This window comes from Chinchilla lanigera, unplaced genomic scaffold (assembly GCF_000276665.1).
Source record: "Chinchilla lanigera isolate Chin_1 unplaced genomic scaffold, ChiLan1.0 scaffold00078, whole genome shotgun sequence".
Classification (NCBI taxonomy): domain Eukaryota; kingdom Metazoa; phylum Chordata; class Mammalia; order Rodentia; family Chinchillidae; genus Chinchilla; species Chinchilla lanigera.
The window spans coordinates 11,117,146-11,137,837 of record NW_004955479.1 but is presented as its reverse complement, the minus strand read 5'-3'; the positions used below and the strand labels follow the sequence as shown (position 1 = coordinate 11,137,837).

Here is a 20,692-nt window from a genome sequence, read left to right as displayed (position 1 = left end):
ATGTACTCCCAACTCCATTTCTTATTACTTCAACCAGTCCTCTCTGACATATAATTGCACACTTGCTTTTCCATCTTAAGTCACTGACTTTATCAGTACTAGGTTATATTTACAGACCTATCTGTAGACTGACTATCAATCCACAATCAAATGACAGTATTAATACTGAGATTCAGGTATATTTGGTCAATGTTAGTTTGAGGGTTTGTATGCTTTTTACATTCAGTGTATCTTGTTTTGTCAGGTTCTGGAGCAATGGTTGTTTTTATTTTTCAACATATAGGCCCTTTTGCAGGTGTTACTAAAAGTTCCCAAAAGTATTTCCCTTACTGCTTTCTTCACACTAACAGAAATAGTTTGCCCATGATTATCTTTTCTGTAATATTCTAATCCACAGTGCAGAACAGATTTTAACATCATACTTTGTGAGACTGCCTTTCTGACCCACTTGCAGGTAGCTTTGAGAACTACTGCTCTAGAAAACAGTGTTTAATTTGAAAATGTGGAGCAGCACAGTGCTAAGCACTGGTAGTGCTTCCTCTAATGATGGTACCATTGTGCTCACAGTACCCTCTGACATGGGCTTGCCTGCTCTTTGTCCTCCAGTTGCAGGCTCCTTCAGCTGCACCATGAAATTTACAGTCCGGGACTGTGACCCTAACACTGGAGTTCCAGATGAGGATGGGTATGATGATGAATATGTGGTGAGTCATTCCTGCAGAGACATTGACACCTTTCCAACACTACAACATCTGCCTTCAGAGCATTTTTCTAGGAACAGCTGACATGAATTTATGGGGTTTCTGTTTTCCTCAAACAGATTATAGCTGAGGAGGACACGGAATAATCCGCCTCTGTAATGGGACTGCACCATGAAAACAGATTTACTTCTTATTCAATTCAAAGAAGGAAACTCACCCTTATTTCCCCTTACAATAGGGATATTTAAGATGAAAATACATGATTTTTCATAAGATTATAATACATGAAATCAGTTTTATTTGAAGAGGGTTGGTCCCTTTTTGCTTCAGCAACTTCTAGTTTGCTTATAATATAGCCAGATTATTAACTGGCAAACCTTCCTAGAAAGGAAGACTTACCCATCTGATAGTGAATAGGAATTGTAGAAAGCACTGTATGGCCTGAACTCAGTGGCTAGATGTGGCAACACTGACTACTGCACACATAGGGTATAGATGTAGATCTGAATTTGGCTCTTCCTAGATGTCCTGTTTTCTTGCTTTTCGGTGTTAAGGCCTACAGTGTTAAGTTTATCGAGACTGTATCATTTAAACTGTTGTGGTAGTAGAGTTTTTCCTATGCCCCTGCAGGGATTTAAGAGTGATAAATGATTGGTTCTATCTTTGTTTTATATGTAAAGGACTTCTATTTACTGACTGTGTCTTGTTACCCACTAGCTAGAAGATCTTGAAGTAACTGTGTCGGACCACATTCAGAAGATACTGAAGCCTAATTTTGCTGCTGCCTGGGAAGAGGTGGGAGATACCTTTGAGAAAGAGGAGACCTTTGCCCTCAGCTCTACCAAAACTCTTGAAGGTAAAAACAATTGTGCTGCCAGTATGCTTTCTGATATAACAATATAAAACGTAACAGGTATATGTGTTATCCTAGAACTACTTTTTCATTAAATCTATCCTAAGTTTATTTAAAAGACCAAGTACCTGTCTTTATCATTTAGTTGAGTCATCCATTTTTAAGGCCAGTAGCCTCTCTCTACACACACTACACACTCCTGCTGCCCCAGCTCCCAGGACATATGGGCACAAATGGAGAGCCCAGTGCTGAACTTTTCTAATACTGTTGCATAAACTTTCTCAATACAGAAGCTGTCAACAACATCATCACATTTCTGGGCATGCAGCCCTGTGAGAGGTCCGATAAAGTACCTGAGAACAAGAATTCCCATTCACTCTATCTAGCAGGTAAGAGACTTCTATCAGATTTCTCTTATACTGTATTTTGTTGCGTAATGTAATATGAAGGGATATGGATGAGCATCCCATGTCCTACTGTTGTCCCATTACATGAGTAACGAGGTGAAGCCTGGTCAGAATGACGAATTTGTTTTTGCATGCTGTTTTTTTAGGATGAATGTCTGATCTGACAGTCTTTCACAGATACCAGTGCCACCCACCCTTGCCCCTACTGCCTTTTAAGTACTCAGATCAGGATTGAATATATTCTATATACCTGGTCTCATGAGAATATTTTTTAAAAGCTGGAAGTGATACATAGTACCATTCCCACAAATTTCTAGAAAAGCTAAACTAATAGAAAGGAGATACAGGTAGAGTATGATAAATTTCATTATCAGAGCTTATTGTGAGTTCTTAATATGGTTCTCCTTACTTCTTTCTCTCAGGTGTATACAGAGGTGGCTACGATTTATTGGTGAGGTCCAGGCTGGCCTTAGCAGATGGCGTGACCATGCAGGTGACTGTCAGAAGCAAAGAGAGAACACCTGTAGATGTTATCTTGGCTTCTGTTGGATAAGTTGTTACTGAGCAAGATGACACACTTCACTGTCAGTGGGCTTTTAGGCTAGTGGCATGAATTCCCCAGAATCACACTCCTAAAGATTAATGACTTTGGAGAAGCAAATTAAATGTTTGGCCCTGAGCCAGCAGATCAAGCAAATGTCCGTCCTTATGCATGGGTTTTGGTGTTTCTTCGTTTGGTTTGATTTTTCCTTTTTCTCATTTGGTCCGCTTTGGTATAACAGTGCAGCTTTGAGTGATCTTGAAAATAAACATTATCGTATACTACAGCTGCTTTATTTCATCATTCTTTCACATAATGTGTGAAAGCTCCTGACAGTGCTAGAAAATTTTATCTCAGAGGGTGGGTAGTGGGGGGAGCCAGAATCCACTTTTGTCACAATTCATTTTTATTAATAGAAAATAAACGCTTATTCCAGTTTAAAAGTTGTTATACTTGAAGTTACTAATTTTTAAAAAAATTAACCACTTAATAATCCTGCTTTGACTAACACAGTGAAACTGTGGCTTTAAAAAAGTATTCAGCACCATTTGCTTATAGATCTTTCACAATTTGTTCTTATAATTGTTTGGGAACTTCCCTGTCTATGAAGGATGAGAAGGCCTCTCTGGGACAGCCAATAGAAGCTAAGCAATCATCCCAAGAGGAGTTAGTGTATATTCAGCATGGGAACTTGGACTGCACAACAGTCCCCCTCCCCTTCACTTAAGCTCAGAAGGGACATGCTTCCAAAGCACTGAGGTATGAGGAGCCAGATTGTTATTTGCTGTTAGAATTGTATTTCCAGCTAATAACAGTGAATCTCTGGCATAGAATACAGTTGGTCCTTCATGTCCTGTGATTTTAGGAAATTCTATAAACAGTTTGGACTTAGTTCAGTTTATTAAGAAATAATACTAGCTTAATAAGGTTCACTACTCTGGCATAGTAAGGATCTCCTGGTTAAGTATCCTTATATATATATATAAAACATGCATAGGCAAATCACAGTCTAAAAGCATACTGAGGATACTGTATTATTAAACCAATATCTATTTTAACAAAATGTCTAAAATTTGAAAAGCAGTTGATAAAACTAAGTCCAAAGTTATGAGAAGGGAGATTCATTCTCACTCTCACTTAAACTATGTTAGAGAACTTTTAAAAATCATGTGCCTGTAAAGCCACCCAAGGAAAGGTTAAGCAGGCCCCTTCTGCTCATTATTTTATTGCAGGATTCCAATTGGGGTTGGGCCAGATACTATCATTTCTAATATTTCAGAAAAGTTTACAGACGTGTATAAAAACCTTCTATGCAAAAGAATGTCTAATGCCTGCCTTTCTAAATCAGTGAGAAGCAGTGCTCACCATAATTTCCTAGTAATACAAAGACAAAGGTAAGTCCTTACACTCGATCAGATGTCAAAGGAATAGGAGGTGGACTATTATGTCACCCTTAAAACTTTTGCCAACTTGTCTCTGGATTCTGTTCACCAATGTTAGTACAGTGGATTTTTGTGAGAACAGTATTTGATTGCCAGGACCTCTTTTGGGCATTTCTTCCTAAGTGGAATACACAACAGATACGGAAGTGGGGAGGTAACACAGGGAAGCTACTCTTTCCAGCTCAGAAGGAGTTGATGAAGCCCATATATGCATTCAAGAAGCCCATGGGATCCTCTAGCTGTGGGTAGTGGCTAATGTGGTCATCCAGAATCGACACTGTGGACCGTGGCAGCGTTTTCCTAGTGGAAGAGAACAGCATGTAGGTGAACTTGAGGCTGGAGTGGGGAGGAGTGTAAGCCAGTGAGAAGTAAATGCCCCTATGGACAGACCATACTGGAAGGAACCACCAACACAGTTTATTCACCTTCTACGTTGGAAATATCTTAGGCAGATAAACTTGCCAATTCCACTTAGATTCATAATCCAACAGAAAACAACACTTTTGCAATAAGTGTTTTGTCAAAACAAAATTCAGCCCCATAGAGAGGCATGAAGCATCAAACAAATGGATCAGTTCAGCAACTCAAAGCCCAAGCAGAGATAGCAAAGGAACTTCCTTAATGTCAGAGATGCAAGAAATTCTGATTAAAATTCTATGCAAGCTGTTTACTAGTGGGTTGTATCCAGTAGGCCACATGAAGGTATGGAACTTTATTATGTGACAGAGTCAAGATTTCAAAGTACGACACCTTCCAAGTAAGTACCCAGAGAAAATAACCACAAAGAATAACAACTTTTCCATAGTGAACTCTTGTCAATCTCTCCTTGCAGTCTGCTCCAGTTAGAACAATGAACTGGTTTTATAGTCAGACTAAAACAGTATCTGCTGTCATCCTGAGGTTAAGGTGATAGCTTTTTTTTAACCTCCACATCTAGGAATATGATGTAGCCATGACAGTGAAAACAGGCTATTTAAGGTAATGTTTAACTAAACTTCTTGATCTTTGTATTTACGTGAGAATAAAATTTCCCAACTCATCTTTTTATGTCTCCTGGATGAGCAGCCGGTGAGGTCTGTGCCATTATCCCTCAAGAAGTAACTGTGTTTACCCTTGTCAGGATGAAATACTAATAACAAAACAAAGACCTCTGAGAGAGACTCACCTGTACAGCTCCAAAAACTCTGGATAGGGATTTACGGGATCCATTGGCCCATAGATAAAATGAACTGAGAAAGAGAAGAGGAATGACTTACTAAGTTTTCACATCTGTTCTACAGCCACCCTAAAATTAACTCCCCTGGGGTGGGTGATTTCTGTAAATAAAATTTTTTTTTATGGTAGAAAACTTAGCTTTCTATTATTAGTTAGGCTATAAGGAATTGCTGAATGTTCCCCAGTTAGTTCATTTTGGGTATTTTCTCCTACGCAGAACAGTTTGGTCCCCTTTTCCAACTCATCTGTGCCCTGGACCAAAAGGAATAAGCCCCGATTTCATTGTTCTCCTTCTGTAAATCCAAGATACTATACTGTCATTCCTTAAGTCTCTTCAGTTATAATTGAAACCAACGTGTGTGTGTGTGTGTGTGTGTGTGTGTGTGTGTGTGTGTGTGTGTGTTTTAGACAGGGTCTTGCTATGTAATCCAAGCTGACTTTGAGCTCACTATGTAGTCCAGGCTGGCTTTGAAATCTCAGTGATCCTCCTGCCTCAGTCTCCCAGGTGCTAGGATTACAGGTGTGCACCACCACACCCAGCCAACCAATAATTTCTTGAGCACTAACTACCATGTTGGAGGCACTGCACTGATTTCCTTTTTAAATGTGTACAAATGAGATGAATGAGCACAACCTACTTAAAAGCTCTTGGTTAGTAATCTTAGCAACCTCCAGTCCCAACAATTCAAAATTTAATACAGTATTCACTGATAGTGCACACCAAAGAAACCAGCAATATGAACTACATTTGTAATAATACCTTCAGTGTTTCATACACTGCAGTCTACACATACATCACTGGTGTTTCCAGGTGTTAGGAGTGGGGTTGCCAGTGAAATAAAGGATGTCCAATGAAATCTGAATTTCAGATCCAAGAAGATAAATCCTGGTGGTTTTTGTTAGCGCATAACACATACATACATTTTAAAAAGTAGTTGTTCAGCTAAATTTGTTTTAACTGCATATCTTACATTCTTATTTGCAAAATTCAATTTAAGTTGATAGGAATTCTGGTTATTTTAACCCATATTCCTTAAGGTTTCCTATCAAGTAGTAATATAAAGGTACTCACTGGGAATAGTTACAGAGGCAAGCGCTCCCACCCAGCGTCTTCTAAACTTCTTCCTCTGATTGATATACTGCAAAAGGCTATAGAACAGGTAAGTCAGCAGAAACAGAATGAGGAACCTTTATTGTTGTGGGACCCAAATGTCTGACACAAGCTGTAAGGGACGGATCTTAATCGTGAAGCAACTTGGAATTTTTGGAAGAGCCCACTTTATCCATTTATGTTAAGCATCAAGTGACTACACAGTGGTTACACCTACTGTCTTGTGAGGATTAGTGGGCTCTGTGCATCCAGTAAGCGACAAATGAGGCCTCAGGAAAGCCGAGTTATTTTGGCATGTATGTGGCTAAAGCCTGGCTCTTAGGTTCCAATTTTGGCTCCACTCTAACCAGCTCAGTGCCTCAAAGATAGGATGTTGCACACATCTTTGACCTCAGTTTCCTCATTTTTAAAATAAGAGGGTTGAACTGTATGATCTCAAAATTGACATCTGCCTCTGAAATTCTAAATGGAGAAGTTCATAAGGTTTCATCATCTCTGTACCACAGCTAGAATGGGGAGAATTTCTTTTGCTAAATGTAAGATGCCACCACAGTCACATATTAATACTCAAACTTGCGCATTCTAATTGTTCTACCTGGCAGCTCCAGGACAGTTATTTTTGTGAACCTCAGTATCACCTCTTAGAAACAGTATTTGCTTTTTGGAAAGGAAAACATAAGAGAATTTTAAGAGAGTTCTGTTTTTCAGGTTTGTATAGTAAAATAAATCTTTGAGGATTTCATGGGTGGGGTGGGAGGGAATACTGGTTCCTTTTAATGCACAATTCCCAGCAAAGCCATCAATGAAAACTGGACCGTACACTGACCCATCAGATAAAAGGACAGAGCCTTACCTCGAGCACTTAGAGGTAACACTCTCTCTAGATCTCTCAGTAAGAGCAGCTACATTCTCATGTTCTTATTTGAATCAAGGCATGGCAATTCTTTGTACAAAACAGGGAAATCCTGTGTCTCATTCCCTGTTGCTACCAAAAAGATATGCAAAAGGAAGGCCTCATACTGTAAGGGCCACATTTAGATTCCTTTCACAACTGATACTGAACATTTCGAAGCATTTAGTACTGACAAAGAGTCTTAAAGGTTTTGCCCAAGTCAGTTACAAACTGAAATTAGTATTAGCATCTGCAGCAATTTACAGCTTAGGTGTGGGGGCTCACCCTTGGTTTGACTTCTTTCTTCTTGGAAAGCACAGACCATGTCGATTTTAGCTTTGCTTTACAGTCCTAAACCAGCCTTCTTGTGGTAGGGAACAAGCCAGCTAGGTGCAGAATAAGCAATCCTGTATCTTTCCAGAGGAGCCTTTCTGGAACCCAAAGCAAAGGCTTGTTTCTTACCTGTCTATGACCAGGTTCCCATCATTGTTGCGGATCCCTGCCCACATGTCCCACAGCTCACTCTCAGAAGGTCGAGTATACGGTCCAAAGACTGGGGTGAGCCTGAAAAAATCCGAAATACAAGAAGGTGAGTGAGGGGAGAATTCAGAGTCTGACTAGAGCTTTGGCAGTCACAAGGTCTGACCCTTAGCTGATTTATGAAGTCCTACTACTTCCTTTGCAAAAGGGCAAAACCTTTGCCTGAAAATACCAAACCTCAGGATTTAGCCCAGAGTTATAATTGTTCCTAGGCCACTGTCAGTCTTTTGTAGTGACTTACCCTCGAGAGAATACAAAGAAGTTCATCAACCTCGTGAGAATGGGTGAGAGCACGCCTCCATCTTTGAGTAACTGTAGGAAATAAATGAAAAAAAAAATCAAGGATCCAGAGAAAGGTGACAGTTCACCAGGTCAAAGGCTTTATACTAACAACTAATAAGGGTAGTGAGCCAAATCTACTGAAAATTCTGGTGTATGGGAGGAGTGGTTTGTATTGCTGACCCACATTCTCGCATGGAAGATAAATCTATTTCTAATTCCTAATTTATTTTAGGATATGTGCTACCAAAGTGAGCAGTATTTCCAATTCCTTCTAAGAGATTATTTACATTTCTGCATTTTGCTAAAGCCCTAATTTTTTTATTTTTATTTTTTTTAAGAAATGGGCTCTGTGCTGCCCAGGCTGGCCCCAGACTTCTGGGCTTAAGCAGTTTTCCTGCCTCAGTCTTCCAAATAGCTAGCATTATGAGTACCAGCCTCCTTGCTTGGCCGTAAATCCTTAAGACTCTTAAGTTTAGACCAGGATCCCAATTTATTCAGACTTAATGCTTATGACACAAGTCTTCACACAGTAGTATTTCTTCAAATATTTGTTCATCTTTCATCATCAGATGAAAGAAATAGTTTTCAATTTGTGTAGGAGCCACTTGCACTGCTTTTATTTGCCTAAGCAGGGATAAGTTAATGCCAGTAATGTGAATCCATAAGGAGGAAGAGTTTAATTATGATCCATCACAGCAGATATGGCCATTAAAAGGTCCCAGCTCTACATATGTCAGCACAAATCTTAAAACTCAGATTCTGTTCAGTAACCAACCTTTTGGAGAAGAAGAGGACGGTGAGTCTCAGGAAAGATACCTTTAGAAGAAGAAATTACTTTTAGCCATGTACCAAAACTTAGGTCAAATGCAAACCCATTACTGGAGACTACTGCCCTATTCAGTGTCACCTTTGAGATATTTACTGCTAAAACTGAATTACAAATAAAAACTAAGTACAGCCATGTACTACATGGCAGTATTTTGTCAACAATGGACTGTACATATGTGTATCCCCCTCATTAAGCAAAACATGAGTATAGTGTTATATAATTACTTCTCCAAGCAATTCCAAAGTCAACTGGTAAAATTATAGCCCACTAGAATTATTTCCCCATTTTAAAGGTAGAAAAATGGAAAAATCATTTTACTGTCATACATAATGCTGATAACTAGGCTCTGACCCCCCTGTCAGTTAGTGTTGTTAATGATCTGGTCTCCGAACTCAGAGGAATTGTTCAGTAAGTATAAATCTTTTTTTAAAATATAAAGTAGTTTATCCTTTTCCATTTTTTTTTTCCAGGGTAAATGGAAGAAACGCAGGTGCACTATGACACTTTTCCCAAGCTGTCCATAAGGCACTCTGGACATTTAGATATTCGTGGATTTTTGTGCTCAATAGCACACAAAATAAAACAAGCCTCTCCAAAAAGTATAATCCAGAGTCATAATTTCTAACAGAAACTTGGTTCTGACATCTAAGAGCTTAAGAATCTAATACTAATGCCACAGATGTATCAGAAGCACCGATGGCCTTCTATCTTAAAGTGTGTTCTTTCATAACCCACTGCAGTTCTTACAGATACGGCAAAACAGCCTTTACACTCCTAATCAGTGTTACTACCCCCGCCATGAAGTCTAATTGCAAAAGAAATACATATGGCTATAATGCAGCTTTTTATTGATCAAATTCAATATAACCACTTTCCTTTGTACTCTTGATCTTTTTCTATATCTGAAAACAGTATTCTGAGAAAAGGTCTATAAATGTCATTAGACTATCAAAGCAGTTAATGGCACAAAGAAAAGGCAAAAGAGCTAGTTTCACTGTGTCTGCCTGCAGTATCATCAGGTTATCATTTATTGTCCCATGACACCTAACATAGCCCTTCTAGGCTATACCCCAATTCCACCTACCACCAAGACAGTTACCTCCATTTGACAGACAGAGACTCTTTATGGTAAGCCGACCAGACCGATTCTGCTTGTACCTGGAGCAGGGGATGAGGAAACATGTAGCTGAGCAGACAGACACCAATGCAGCAGTGAAGACAATCTCCCCAGGGAAAGGGCTAGGATGGGTCCAGGAACTATTTATTTTCCCAGCATCCTAAGCTAGGGCAACGGAAGTCTGGTTTCACTGACCTATACAGCAGCTCCTGAGCAACAATATCTCCATAATCGTGAGACAATAGGTTGATTCTACGGTTCTGGAGCCCCAGATGCCGCAAAAGTGCCTCCACAATGCTGGCTTGCTCAAATATGGAATAGTGATGTGGTCTCTAAGGAAAGGAAAGGCCAGATAAACAGGATGAAGTCACAAGTGCAGTTCTCTACTGACCTGGCCATTCCACCTCTATCCCACCCGCAACACCAGTCCCATATAGTTGTTGCTTACTGGTTTGTCACTGAAGCCAAAGCCCAAGAAATCAAGGGCAATCACTCGATGAAACCTCAGAGTCAGACCTTCCCAAATCTATAGAAAAGAAAAGTTGATTTGGACTTTATACTCCCTTGCTGCTCCTCCTCTGACCCACACGCGCAAAAAGTTTCATCCCAAACAGGCAGTTTTGGATAAAGCAAACTACTCAATAAAGCAAAAGCCCATGAAGCCACGTCAGTTCCCACAGATGATTCTCTTGGAAGGTGCTTGATTCCTAGTAATTAATCTCTATCAAAGTCAGGACTTTTAACGTGGCAGTGGTCCTTCCAGACTGCCAAAGATTTGTTTTACTCCCGTAGAGTAAATGAGAAAGTTGGACATTGCTGCTGTTATTAAGCAATTCAAATGTGCGAGTCTTCTAGTGCTGACAAAAAAACCCTGTAGTTTGGATTTTTTAAAGATATAGTAGGATCTAGAAATTGACTGCATTACCTTGTACCAATCATAGCTGGAAGTTGGAAAGCCATGTAAAAGCACAACTATCTCGGGGCTTCCAACCACACCCACAGAATCTGGGAAAAAGAAAAGAGATCAGTTAGGTCAATTCCTGGTAAAAGTAACCTTTAAGATGCTAAAAATCTAATCTAGTACAAAGGATAAGAATCTGTTACAAAGTGATGACATTAAAATGATATATTGCTTTTTAAAATGCAAGCTTATTGCTTTGGGTAAGAACAAGAGAAAGAAGCACTTTCTCTTTTGAATCTGTATATTAAAAATGTAAATAGTATACACTTTATATGAAAGTATTTGAAGGCAACTTGCTCACCTTCACCTAGATTTATTGTGCATTAGTATGTAAACTTTTTCACACTAAAAAGCAAACTTTTAAAGTTAAAAACATAATCACAATATAAGCTAAAAATGCCTTCTACCTTGTCACTAATTTATCACAAAAATTCTCTAAGGTATGGTAGCTCTTCCCAGTAAGTACCTGAGCGTATGCTATTTGTGTAGCACTTGTTATTTCAGCAGAAGAGAACTAATCCCACATCAAAAGCATAGTGTGCAGACTACTACAAAATTCTATCATTACAAAAAAGGGCCAATCAATGTAGACATTTTTAAATGTATATTACAATTTAGAATCATTAAATAGCTTTAAAGATAGCCAAAGGATAAAAATACCTTGCTAATAGTATTGAATTAAAACTAATACATTCATATACTGCAAATAGCATAAAAATTTAGACAGTTTTCAAAAATAGTTTAATTGGAACCTATTAAAATTTTTATATACTTTAGCCTAGGTGCTTTATTCTTAAGAATCTGTACAATGCAAAATATTGACAGTCTGGTAACAAACCAAACAACCATCATGAAATTATATACTTACACTTAATTGGATATAGCAAATGAGAGGGGGTCAGGAGCAATAATGAAAAACGGTTTATGACAAACATTTTTCGTTATTGCTCTTGACCCCCGCCCAAAAAAAAAATCTTTTCCATCTGTTTCTCAGTTTCTTCACCTATAAAAGGAGATATAATGGTACCCATTTCCAAATGCTGTTGTAAAGATTAAATGAAACAATGAAGGCTGAAAATGTAACTCAGTGCCTGGCATATGATAATTACCTGATAAATAGCAGTCATCATAATAATTATCATTAGCAGATTAATTTATATAACAGTGAAAGATTTAAACCACATTTGGGAACACATATAACAAATCATCTTTACAGAAAACAATAAAATGAAATCAGGGATGGGAGGGAGGGAAACAATGGTTCCATCTCTGAATATCATACATACTACCTAACACTAGGGGTGCTCAAAAGAGAAAATCAATATCTGAATATACATTAAGCTGGAAAAATACTTTTACTAAAAAGTCAGGTATACAGAGATTGTAACCTCAGTTTTACGCCCTACTTTCCCAGCAGCTTTGTGAATCTCCCTGCTCTCAAGCAAATAAGGGGAAATAGTCCATTCCTTCAATCACAGTACATAAAAAGGGGCTATTCTTTCCTATCGTTAAGGCGTAACAGAGACTAAGGGATGCAAAATAAGTATGTCAGCAAGGACCTAAGTGACCCACACCTTCAGGGTCTTCCAGTGGTCATTTCTTACCTTGGTAGAAGATGCGCAGTCCCTTGTAGGTGAAGAACTTGCCAGAAGTCTTCCATGAATGCAGAGCAGGGGAGAGTTGAGGGGGTGGGATGTGCAAGTAGGCAGCAAGCAGGGGCATAGCCAGGAGCCCCACCTGGACCCACCACTCCCTCATCCTGTGAAGAAGGAATGAGGGGCATTGTACACATCTGCAAACCAGAATTGGTAGCACGGAGTGGGAAACCATGCGGTGACTACGTTGCCCCTCATAAGGACCATACCAAAAAGCTTAACAAGAAGAATATGACTGCTTCTGCCTGCTATGGCAATCATACATTGGCTCACCAATCTAGTTTTAAGGGGAAAAATATTTCAATATGTAATCTACTTTTACTCCCCTCCCCCAGCTTCTCCCTATGAGCTCTTCCTGATACCCACACTAAGGTTTCACTGGCTTTGATCAAGTTTTTCTAGGGAAAAAATAACTTCCTTCATATTTACTCTAAAAATTCTACCACCTATTCAACAGCCACCACCAGTAAAATGTTTGAAGTGCATGCAAGGTACTAATGTCTTAAGCCTGTGTGTGTAAATTACACATATCCTTAAGCAGAGAGGTGTTCTTAATTTTTATTATTTGTCAACATTCTGGGCTAAGTGAAGCCCTATTTAGCACTACTATCTAGATACAGGCTGAGAAACTGCTCAGGGCAAAGAGTCTGTTACAGCAAGAAGATAGGTCTTGTACAGTATATTCCAATGTAAGCAGCTTTGTTGTGACCCCAGATATCTAATCTCTTTGAGAAGTCTGGGCAGCTGATTATATTTCTGCTTTTCTTAGCAGAAAGCTGAGGAAATTCCCATTTATTTAATTTCATAGGATCTGCTCCCTGAATACCCCCTAGTTAGGCTCATGCTTGGTGTGCTGGAATTGGTTTTTTCTTTAGAAGGAAGCACGGGTTTGTACACCTACCCTTGCCATTCCCATTACTTCAAAGGTCCATCCAGATCAGTTTATTCACACTGACTACAAGTGTTGAAGAGAAATTAGAAAGTTTCCTGTGTCTAGTCTGTGACTTCCAATGGTCACCAGAAAAAGAACTGTCAGAAGTTTTCTCAAAACATACAATATAAAGCAATACTCTCCAAAACTAAAATTAGAGCTGTCAAAAAAATAGCTACAAATAAAGGTAATCAACCGCTGAAGTGGACACAAACCCTACAAACATATTACCTGTTATCTTGCCATAACCCCTAATACAAGCTAATTCAACTCACAAAATGCTTTTTTTTAAAAAAAAAAAAACTCTAAAACAAACTGATAGTCCCACAGTGGTAATATGTAATATTACCATGCCCCTTGAAGAATCCCAGCTCCCCTGTTTATGTTTTTGGGATTAGTAAAGCAATCTATTCCCCCTCCCAAAGTACCTGTCTGTAAAACACACACAATGGTTTGATTCTACCTTTTAAGGTAATACTAGAAATATTTTGAAAGATGCTGGAACGTGATATTTATCGCAGGCTGCTCCCTGAAACGGTAACGGGCTATATCCCAATACCTCCTTGAAAGGTAAATGACAAAACGCATTAGGTTTTAGTTATTATCTTGGCACTATCTGTCCTCAGTTCATACATTTCCCCATTGCCTCTAGTAGCACCCGTTCATGGTCCTAGCAGCTGAATGTGCAATGACTCAGCAGAGCCAGGGATGGGCTCCAAAGACGGCACATTAGGGGCTTCCAGTTAGTGCGGGGGGGGGGGGGGGGTTGGGGAGGCGAACAACCAGACACCGGCACACCGCTCCAGCACGCCCGCCACATCCTCCTCTTTCACTCCCGGAAAGCAAAGACGCAACCCTGCCTGGAGCCATTCTCTGTCTTAATTACATGGTCCAACATGTAAAAATGCTCCAACAACATTTCAGGACTTTTATCAATCAGTCAGTAGGCAAAATAGTTTAAACAAACATTTTTTGGTTGAATCCCCATTATTTATTTATAATTCAAGAGCGTGAATTCAGTAAACTCCAGTAATAAACTGGAAATTAACCTTTCTGAGCCTTGATTTCTTCACCGTAAATAGCGGCAGGGGAATAGTCATCTAAAACCACCAAATCTGCCCACCCGACGGCATCACTGTGAAACAACGCACTACTTTGAAAATCTAAACCAAAGCAAACACCTCCTAGTAGTATGATGACAATTTAGTCACATCCCCATTCTCTCCTGCGCGTCTACTTAATAACATTCAAAGAATACTGATGGAGCGCGGTCCCGGTACACCTATGCGGCCCTCCGTCACTGCGCGGTCAGGGTCTGGAAAGCTTAGATCGCGCCGCGGCAATACCCGCATCTTGAGATCCTAAGTCAGGCCATGGTAACTCTGAAGGGTCTTGAAATCCTAAACTGGGCAATGTCAGGTTCTAGAAATACTGGGTCATGCCACAGCGATAATCAGGTTAAATCCTAAATCCCACCTGGGCGTTTCCAAGGCTAGAAATTCTAAATCACGCCACAGTGATAACTGGATCAAGGAATTGAATCGCGCCACGGCAATAGTGGGGTTTTAAGATCTTAAATTGCCCCAGGGCGATGCTGGGGTCTAGAAATCCTAAATTGCAACACATCAGTAAGTGGGTCTTTAAAATCGTAAATCCCACCAGAGCCATTTCAGGACTAAAAATTTTAAGTCACACCACAGCGATAACCGGGGTCTAAAATCCTCAATTCGCAGAAAGGTAAAACAATAGTACTACAGTCTAAAGACCCTAAAACACACCCGAGAGGCAGTGATCTAAAAATCCTAAATCTCACTTGGGAGATTCCAGGGTTTACAAATCCTAAACCAGGGGGACTCGGAGTCCACCCCTCCTACCCAGGAAAGGAGCGACTCCTTTTCCAAGGTAACAGCATTGCCACTGACCGGGTGGGGTTTTCGCCCCTGGATGAAGCCGCCTGTGAAGCAGCCGGTGAAGCGGCAAGGCTCAGTCGTAGCCGGCCACACCCCCACGCACCCCGTTGGAGGCTGCACCCACCTGCGGAGGCGATCTCGGCGCACCATGGCCGCATTATCCCATGCTGCCCGCCGCAGGGTTGCGGAGCTCGGTGCCGCGGCACCAGCAGCAGTGCAGGCTCGGTGGCGGCTGGGGCACAGCGTGCAGGTCCACACAGCACGGCCGCGGCCGCGGCAGCGGCAGCGAGCAGCTACTGAGGCGTCTGATGCGGCACTGCACCGGATGGCGAGGCGAGGCGAGGCGAGGCTGCCGCAGAGGAGGCGCCGGGGCTAATGCCGCCTGCCCGCCCGCCCGCCAGCGGGAACACGCTGGGATGCGCTGGTAGCAGCGGCAGCGCCGGGCTCATGGGCACCGACTTTTAGAGCCCACCCCGCCCCGCCCCTGACCCGCCCACCGCCGCAGCAGCGCCCCTCCCGCTCGCTCTCTTTGCAATGCCCCTCCCTGCAGCCCTACCGCCACAGAAATGAGGCGCTCCATTCACCGGAATTTCGGGGGTGCCAACTCCCTGCAGATCCCTCGCAAACCCCCTCCCCAACCCTGAGCTCAGTGGTCTGGTGCAGAAATCCTTGATCAGAGATACGCCTCGGGCAAAGATGGCAAGCCCAGAGACCCCAACACTCCCTCAGACTACCCCACAGGTCGCCGGGCCCAGAGAATGGTCGCTTGACCTAGGGAAAGCCAGGCTGGGTACTTGAAGTGGTAGCTTCTGTTTCATGCCCGAAGCATGGATGTTGAAACCTATGTATACCCATGTCCAAAAGAACAGGCTAAGCCCCTAACTATGGTAATGACCAATGGGCAGACGTGTAGCTTGGGAAGGACAGGCTCTGCAGGACCCTCCCCCGGGGTAGTGGACACGTTCAAGGGGTGATTGCTACAGAGCAAGGCAAGCCAAAGTTGCCGAAAGTCTGGTTTCACTTGCTGGGACCACCGCAGGGCGCCAGGCACGTTCCCTCTGCAGCAGCGCAACGTGGTCGGCATGCTAGAGGCTGCCGCGGCACCCTTCCCGCGGCACCCTTCCCGCAACGCACTGGACCCAAGGCGCCATCAGGAATGTAACCGCACCACCGCCCCCCCGCCCCGCCCCGGCTTTATTTGTGTATGATGCAATCAATGCAAGGGAGCTAAAGGTGCAAGAAAGAAGGCATCTTTAAAAATCTATAATCCTTTTAAAGGGCTTCTAATATACCTTCAAAAGTATAGGACATCACTGTGTGCATTTTCCAGCTGTAAATTGAAATTCTGATGACCGCGTGCCAGCTGCAAGCTAGTGAGGCCCGGGCCGGGTTGTGACTGCTCCAGCAGGGGCGCTGCAGGCTTCTTTTCCGCCCCTCGGCAGCTCTGTGGCTCCACAGCCCAGAAATACAGTCCCGTACTACTTGACAGAGGGCCAACTGCCCAGTTAGCTGTGCCCACGGGGATCTAACTACGGACCAGGAGCTCAGGGCCACCCACTGGACACTGACAAGCCACCACCTAAGAGCTTGTCATCAGAACATTTGGTGGAGTACTTGGGATACTTCTACCGAGGTCCAATTGAGGAGGTCAGGACACAAATTCTTGTTTAGCACCATCTAGTATGCTAAGAGCCCAGGGTAGCGGTGTCAAAAATGAATGAGAAATGACCCCTATCCCCAGAGAAAGACGCTGGCCATCAGGAGAGATGACAGACACTTTTTAAAATTTTTAAATTCTCCTTTTTATTTCTCAGTAACATTTTGTGACAAGTCCCCCTCAGTCCAAGTATTATCCACCTTTTGTATCCTGAAGCCCGCCACAGTGCCGGCCACAATACAGACTCTTAACAAATACTGAATGAATAAGTACAAGAATTTGAGGGCTACAGGGGAGGAAGTAATTAAGGGGAAGGGGGAAGGGTTGTCTTGAATAATGAATAGACATTTACCAGAGAGACAAAGAACATTCCAGCCTGAGGGGTCGGTATTTGTGAAGCACTGGAGGCTCCAGACTGCAAAACCTTAAGGGGAAAAACAGCAAGTCCTTTTGGATACCAACAGGCAAAACAATTAGCCTAGAAAGAGTAGTTCATTGGAAGGAATCTGGAATTTGTCTGAAAGAAATGAGAAGCTACAGATGGATTTAACCCTCTGAGACTTTAATTGATCACTTAAAATATAATCAGTCCTGAGAAACTATTTTGTAGACAATAATATGTAAAATGATAACCATTGATAATTTCCTACCATTTTGTCTGTAATTTGCTAAGTCCCCCCTATTATTATGTTATCCTTCTTTTATTCTTTAAAATAAAAATAAATAAATAAATAAATAAAATATAATCAGTCCTTTATAAGTCAAGGATCACCATCTGTATTAACTGCCGACTGCCACCTTTTAAAGACTGAATTACTTAGAAAATTTTAAATTGGTCCTTTCAACACCGTCAAGGCATTCCTATTTAAAGCTATTGACAATAGGTTTGGTATTATATATTTTTCATATGTATTGCCAATGGAACCTTTGAGTCCACAAACAATTTCACACTTTCATTTTCACCAGGCCAGAGGACCCAGCATCCAAGATGGAGATAATTTTCTAATTAACAGACTGAGTGCCCCACAAAGGATCTTATTTCAAAGACCATGAACAAGTCTACCCACATGGAACCAGTAGGTAGATGGGGGAGACCATTTAAACCCTGAAGGGAAGGAGAGAGTAAGGGAAAGCTCCCAAAGACAAAACGAATTCCAAGTGTGGCTCTTAGGAGAAGTCCTCCTGCACTAAGTGGGGGAAACTTCCTTATAGGAGGGATGGAGGTTGAGATGGGCATGGGACCCAGAACTTGTTTAGGCAAAGAAAGCCTTCCAGTTTGCAATCAGCTCCTGCACAATGGCAAAGAATGGGAAAAACACAGACCTCGTGACAGATCAGCCCAGATAACACTCTCAGAAAGCGTTTATCAGTCCTGGAAGAAAATGCTAGCCATAATGCCCCAGGAGCCAAAGACAAGTAATCTTCTAACTATGCCTGACTTCCAGAGGGGAGTATCTCGTCCTGAGAGTATCTGATAAAACATGCAACCATACATAAATGCAAAGTCCCCCTTGGTTTAGGGAACCCTTTCAGTTCTTCCAAATATTGTCCTTGGCTGACATCACGTGCAGCAAAATTTCCTCAGCCAGCAGCTTATCAGACATTCCAATTCTAACACAGATGTATATCATAAAAAGAGCTCAGATTTGTGCAAAAATTAGCATAGAAAGCTCAGCATTTACTGTCTCACTGATTCACAACAGCAACAGATCAGCAGGGCTAGCAACCTAGGCTCAATAATTGTATTTTTCTAATCTTGAGACCCAGAATATGACAAATGCAAGGATAATTGTGAAGACAACATAATAGAAGGGGCTGGGGATTTAGCTCAGCGGCAAAGCGCCTGCCTGGCAAGTGCAAGGTCATGAGTTCAGTTCCCGGTACCGGAGAAAAAAACCAAAAAACAACAACAAAAAACAAACAAACAAACAAAAAAAAACCATAATAGAACACTGGGACTGCCACTTTTAGGAGCCATAATTATAGGTTTGAAAAAAAAAAGTTCAGGACGGGAGAAAGTTGGTTGAACAGCAGCACTCTAAGAAACTCAGGTTTTTCACTGACAAAAAATTTAGTGAGTCAGTGTGAAACAGTTTCAAAAACTCTACTGAGACTGTAGACTATGGAGAGGTACCCAGAATAAGTTAATCCTTCTCTGTTCTGCTAGTTAGACCTCACGGAGTATTTTATTCTATTCTACAGAAAAGAAACTAAGAGATACATAAACAACATGTGCAGGGGTCAACTAAAATATAGTGCAAATCATGTCACTGAAGGTATAATAGTTCTTATATTTTAAGCTCCTACTATGAACATAATTTGTCACCCAATTTGTCCATAATCCTAAGTAAATTTGGCTAGGTGAATATTTCCATTCACACATCTCAGAGAGAGATATGTAGCTCAGAGTACTAAATGTTACTATGTGAAGGGACTGGGAACTGAAGGCAGATGTGTCTGGCTCCAGAGCTGATGTTCTTTCCACTGCCCCACACTGCCTCCCTGTTTGAAATAACAGGCATGTTTAGTTTGAAGAAAAGGAGCCTTGTGGAGTGAGTGGAAGAAGGAAATATATTAGCAGTCCTCAAATATTTGTGGAAGCAGTGTTAGACATTTTATTCTGTACAGCTCCAATGAGTGCAAACTGTAAAGAAACAGATGTGGATTCAATATAAAGAGTTTTCCAAGAGCAGTAGCTGTCTAGAGGGATTGGGTGGCTCAGCCATTCTGGTTCATAACAAGTTCTCTGTCACTAGGGGCTGGGAAACCCTGTGGCAGGTATGCCAGCTCTGTATATATGACTGACTGAATGAATGACTTTTAAGGTCTTTTCCCACCTGACAGAAACTAAGGCTCAGAGAAGTACTGGAATTTGGCTAAAGTGACTCATCCCCCACCACCGCCACAAGTCTACTACTGAAGTCTTCCCTATGTGTGTCTCCCAGCCCAAAACTGTTTGTACAACAGGCTGCTTCACACCGAAAGATAAATTGAAGAAATTATCAATAAAATCACATCAATCTCTTTCCACCAAATTTAACCAACATATTCCTACTAATGTTTTCCTTCACTCTTCAGGTTCATTTTTGGGTAAAAAAAAAAAAAAAAAAAAAAAATCTTTGCACCAAAAAGCTTCACAGATGAACGATAGAGAAGGGAAGCAACAGAGCTAAATCCCTTAACTACATGAAACAAACCCAAAGAATAGATACTGTCGTTGTTTCTGTACGTGCACAGTATTACAGGCACCCCTAAGCTGTCTTTACACACCCTCTCTCTGCCTGACTCGGCACAGCCTGCAATCGACACCTGGTCCTCCCGCCACACTGGTCCTCACCTCGGGGCCATCTCGGCAGCTCAGCCAGATAAGTAGGTTAAAGAATTCGAATTGGTCACCACTACTTTCTTTCAAGCATACACATAATTTCTTCCTAGCTGCCTCGGGCAGAAAGCCTACGCCACACAACTCTCCCCATCCCTCTTTTTAAAAAAATACTTCCCTCATTACCTTATTCCTCCCGCCCCAGGAGTCAGCAGGGGCGCAGGTGTCTTAGTTTTTCTCCATTGCTCTGTACCTCACACCTCCCTCAGCTGCTGTGCTGTCTGCCGGTCCCCCACCCCACCCCACGCTAGACAGACAGACAGACA

The 20,692-nt window shown here is 41.6% G+C and overlaps 2 protein-coding genes across 3 annotated transcripts in view; one reads left to right on the top strand and one right to left on the bottom strand.

Moving 5' to 3' along the window:
* Positions 1-485: 485 nt before the first annotated feature.
* On the top strand, positions 486-2,788 carry LOC102019695 (coatomer subunit gamma-2-like). The gene is made up of 4 exons (XM_005402449.2): positions 486-704; positions 1,419-1,557; positions 1,845-1,943; positions 2,384-2,788. The coding sequence occupies exons 1-4, from the start codon at positions 501-503 to the stop codon at positions 2,512-2,514; spliced, it is 573 nt and encodes a 190-aa protein (XP_005402506.1). The 5' UTR covers positions 486-500; the 3' UTR covers positions 2,515-2,788.
* The window catches only part of Mest, an 18,357-nt gene continuing 441 nt past the window's right edge, over positions 2,777-20,692 (bottom strand). The window contains exons 1-12 of one of the 2 annotated variants that reach the window (XM_005402446.2): positions 15,512-15,805; positions 12,496-12,650; positions 10,856-10,935; positions 10,379-10,456; positions 10,126-10,262; positions 9,913-9,971; positions 8,760-8,800; positions 7,944-8,014; positions 7,625-7,726; positions 6,232-6,308; positions 5,110-5,173; positions 2,777-4,244 (exon numbers count right to left, since the gene is read on the bottom strand). In XM_005402446.2, the coding sequence (XP_005402503.1) occupies positions 4,127-4,244; positions 5,110-5,173; positions 6,232-6,308; positions 7,625-7,726; positions 7,944-8,014; positions 8,760-8,800; positions 9,913-9,971; positions 10,126-10,262; positions 10,379-10,456; positions 10,856-10,935; positions 12,496-12,650; positions 15,512-15,537 (1,008 nt within the window). In that variant the 5' untranslated portion in view covers positions 15,538-15,805 and the 3' untranslated portion in view covers positions 2,777-4,126. Of the gene's footprint in view, positions 4,245-5,109; positions 5,174-6,231; positions 6,309-7,624; positions 7,727-7,943; positions 8,015-8,759; positions 8,801-9,912; positions 9,972-10,125; positions 10,263-10,378; positions 10,457-10,855; positions 10,936-12,495; positions 12,651-15,511; positions 15,806-20,692 lie in introns of those variants that run through there. The other variant, XM_005402447.2, reaches the window with a different exon arrangement.

Coding starts and splice junctions, on each gene's coding strand:
- LOC102019695 (XM_005402449.2), top strand. CDS start 501: ATGTGGAGCAGCACAGTGCTAAGCACTGGTAGTGCTTCCTCTAATGAT. Junction 705..1,418: donor GGTATGATGATGAATATGTG/GTGAGTCATTCC, acceptor GTTACCCACTAG/CTAGAAGATCTTGAAGTAAC. Junction 1,558..1,844: donor CTCTACCAAAACTCTTGAAG/GTAAAAACAATT, acceptor TTCTCAATACAG/AAGCTGTCAACAACATCATC.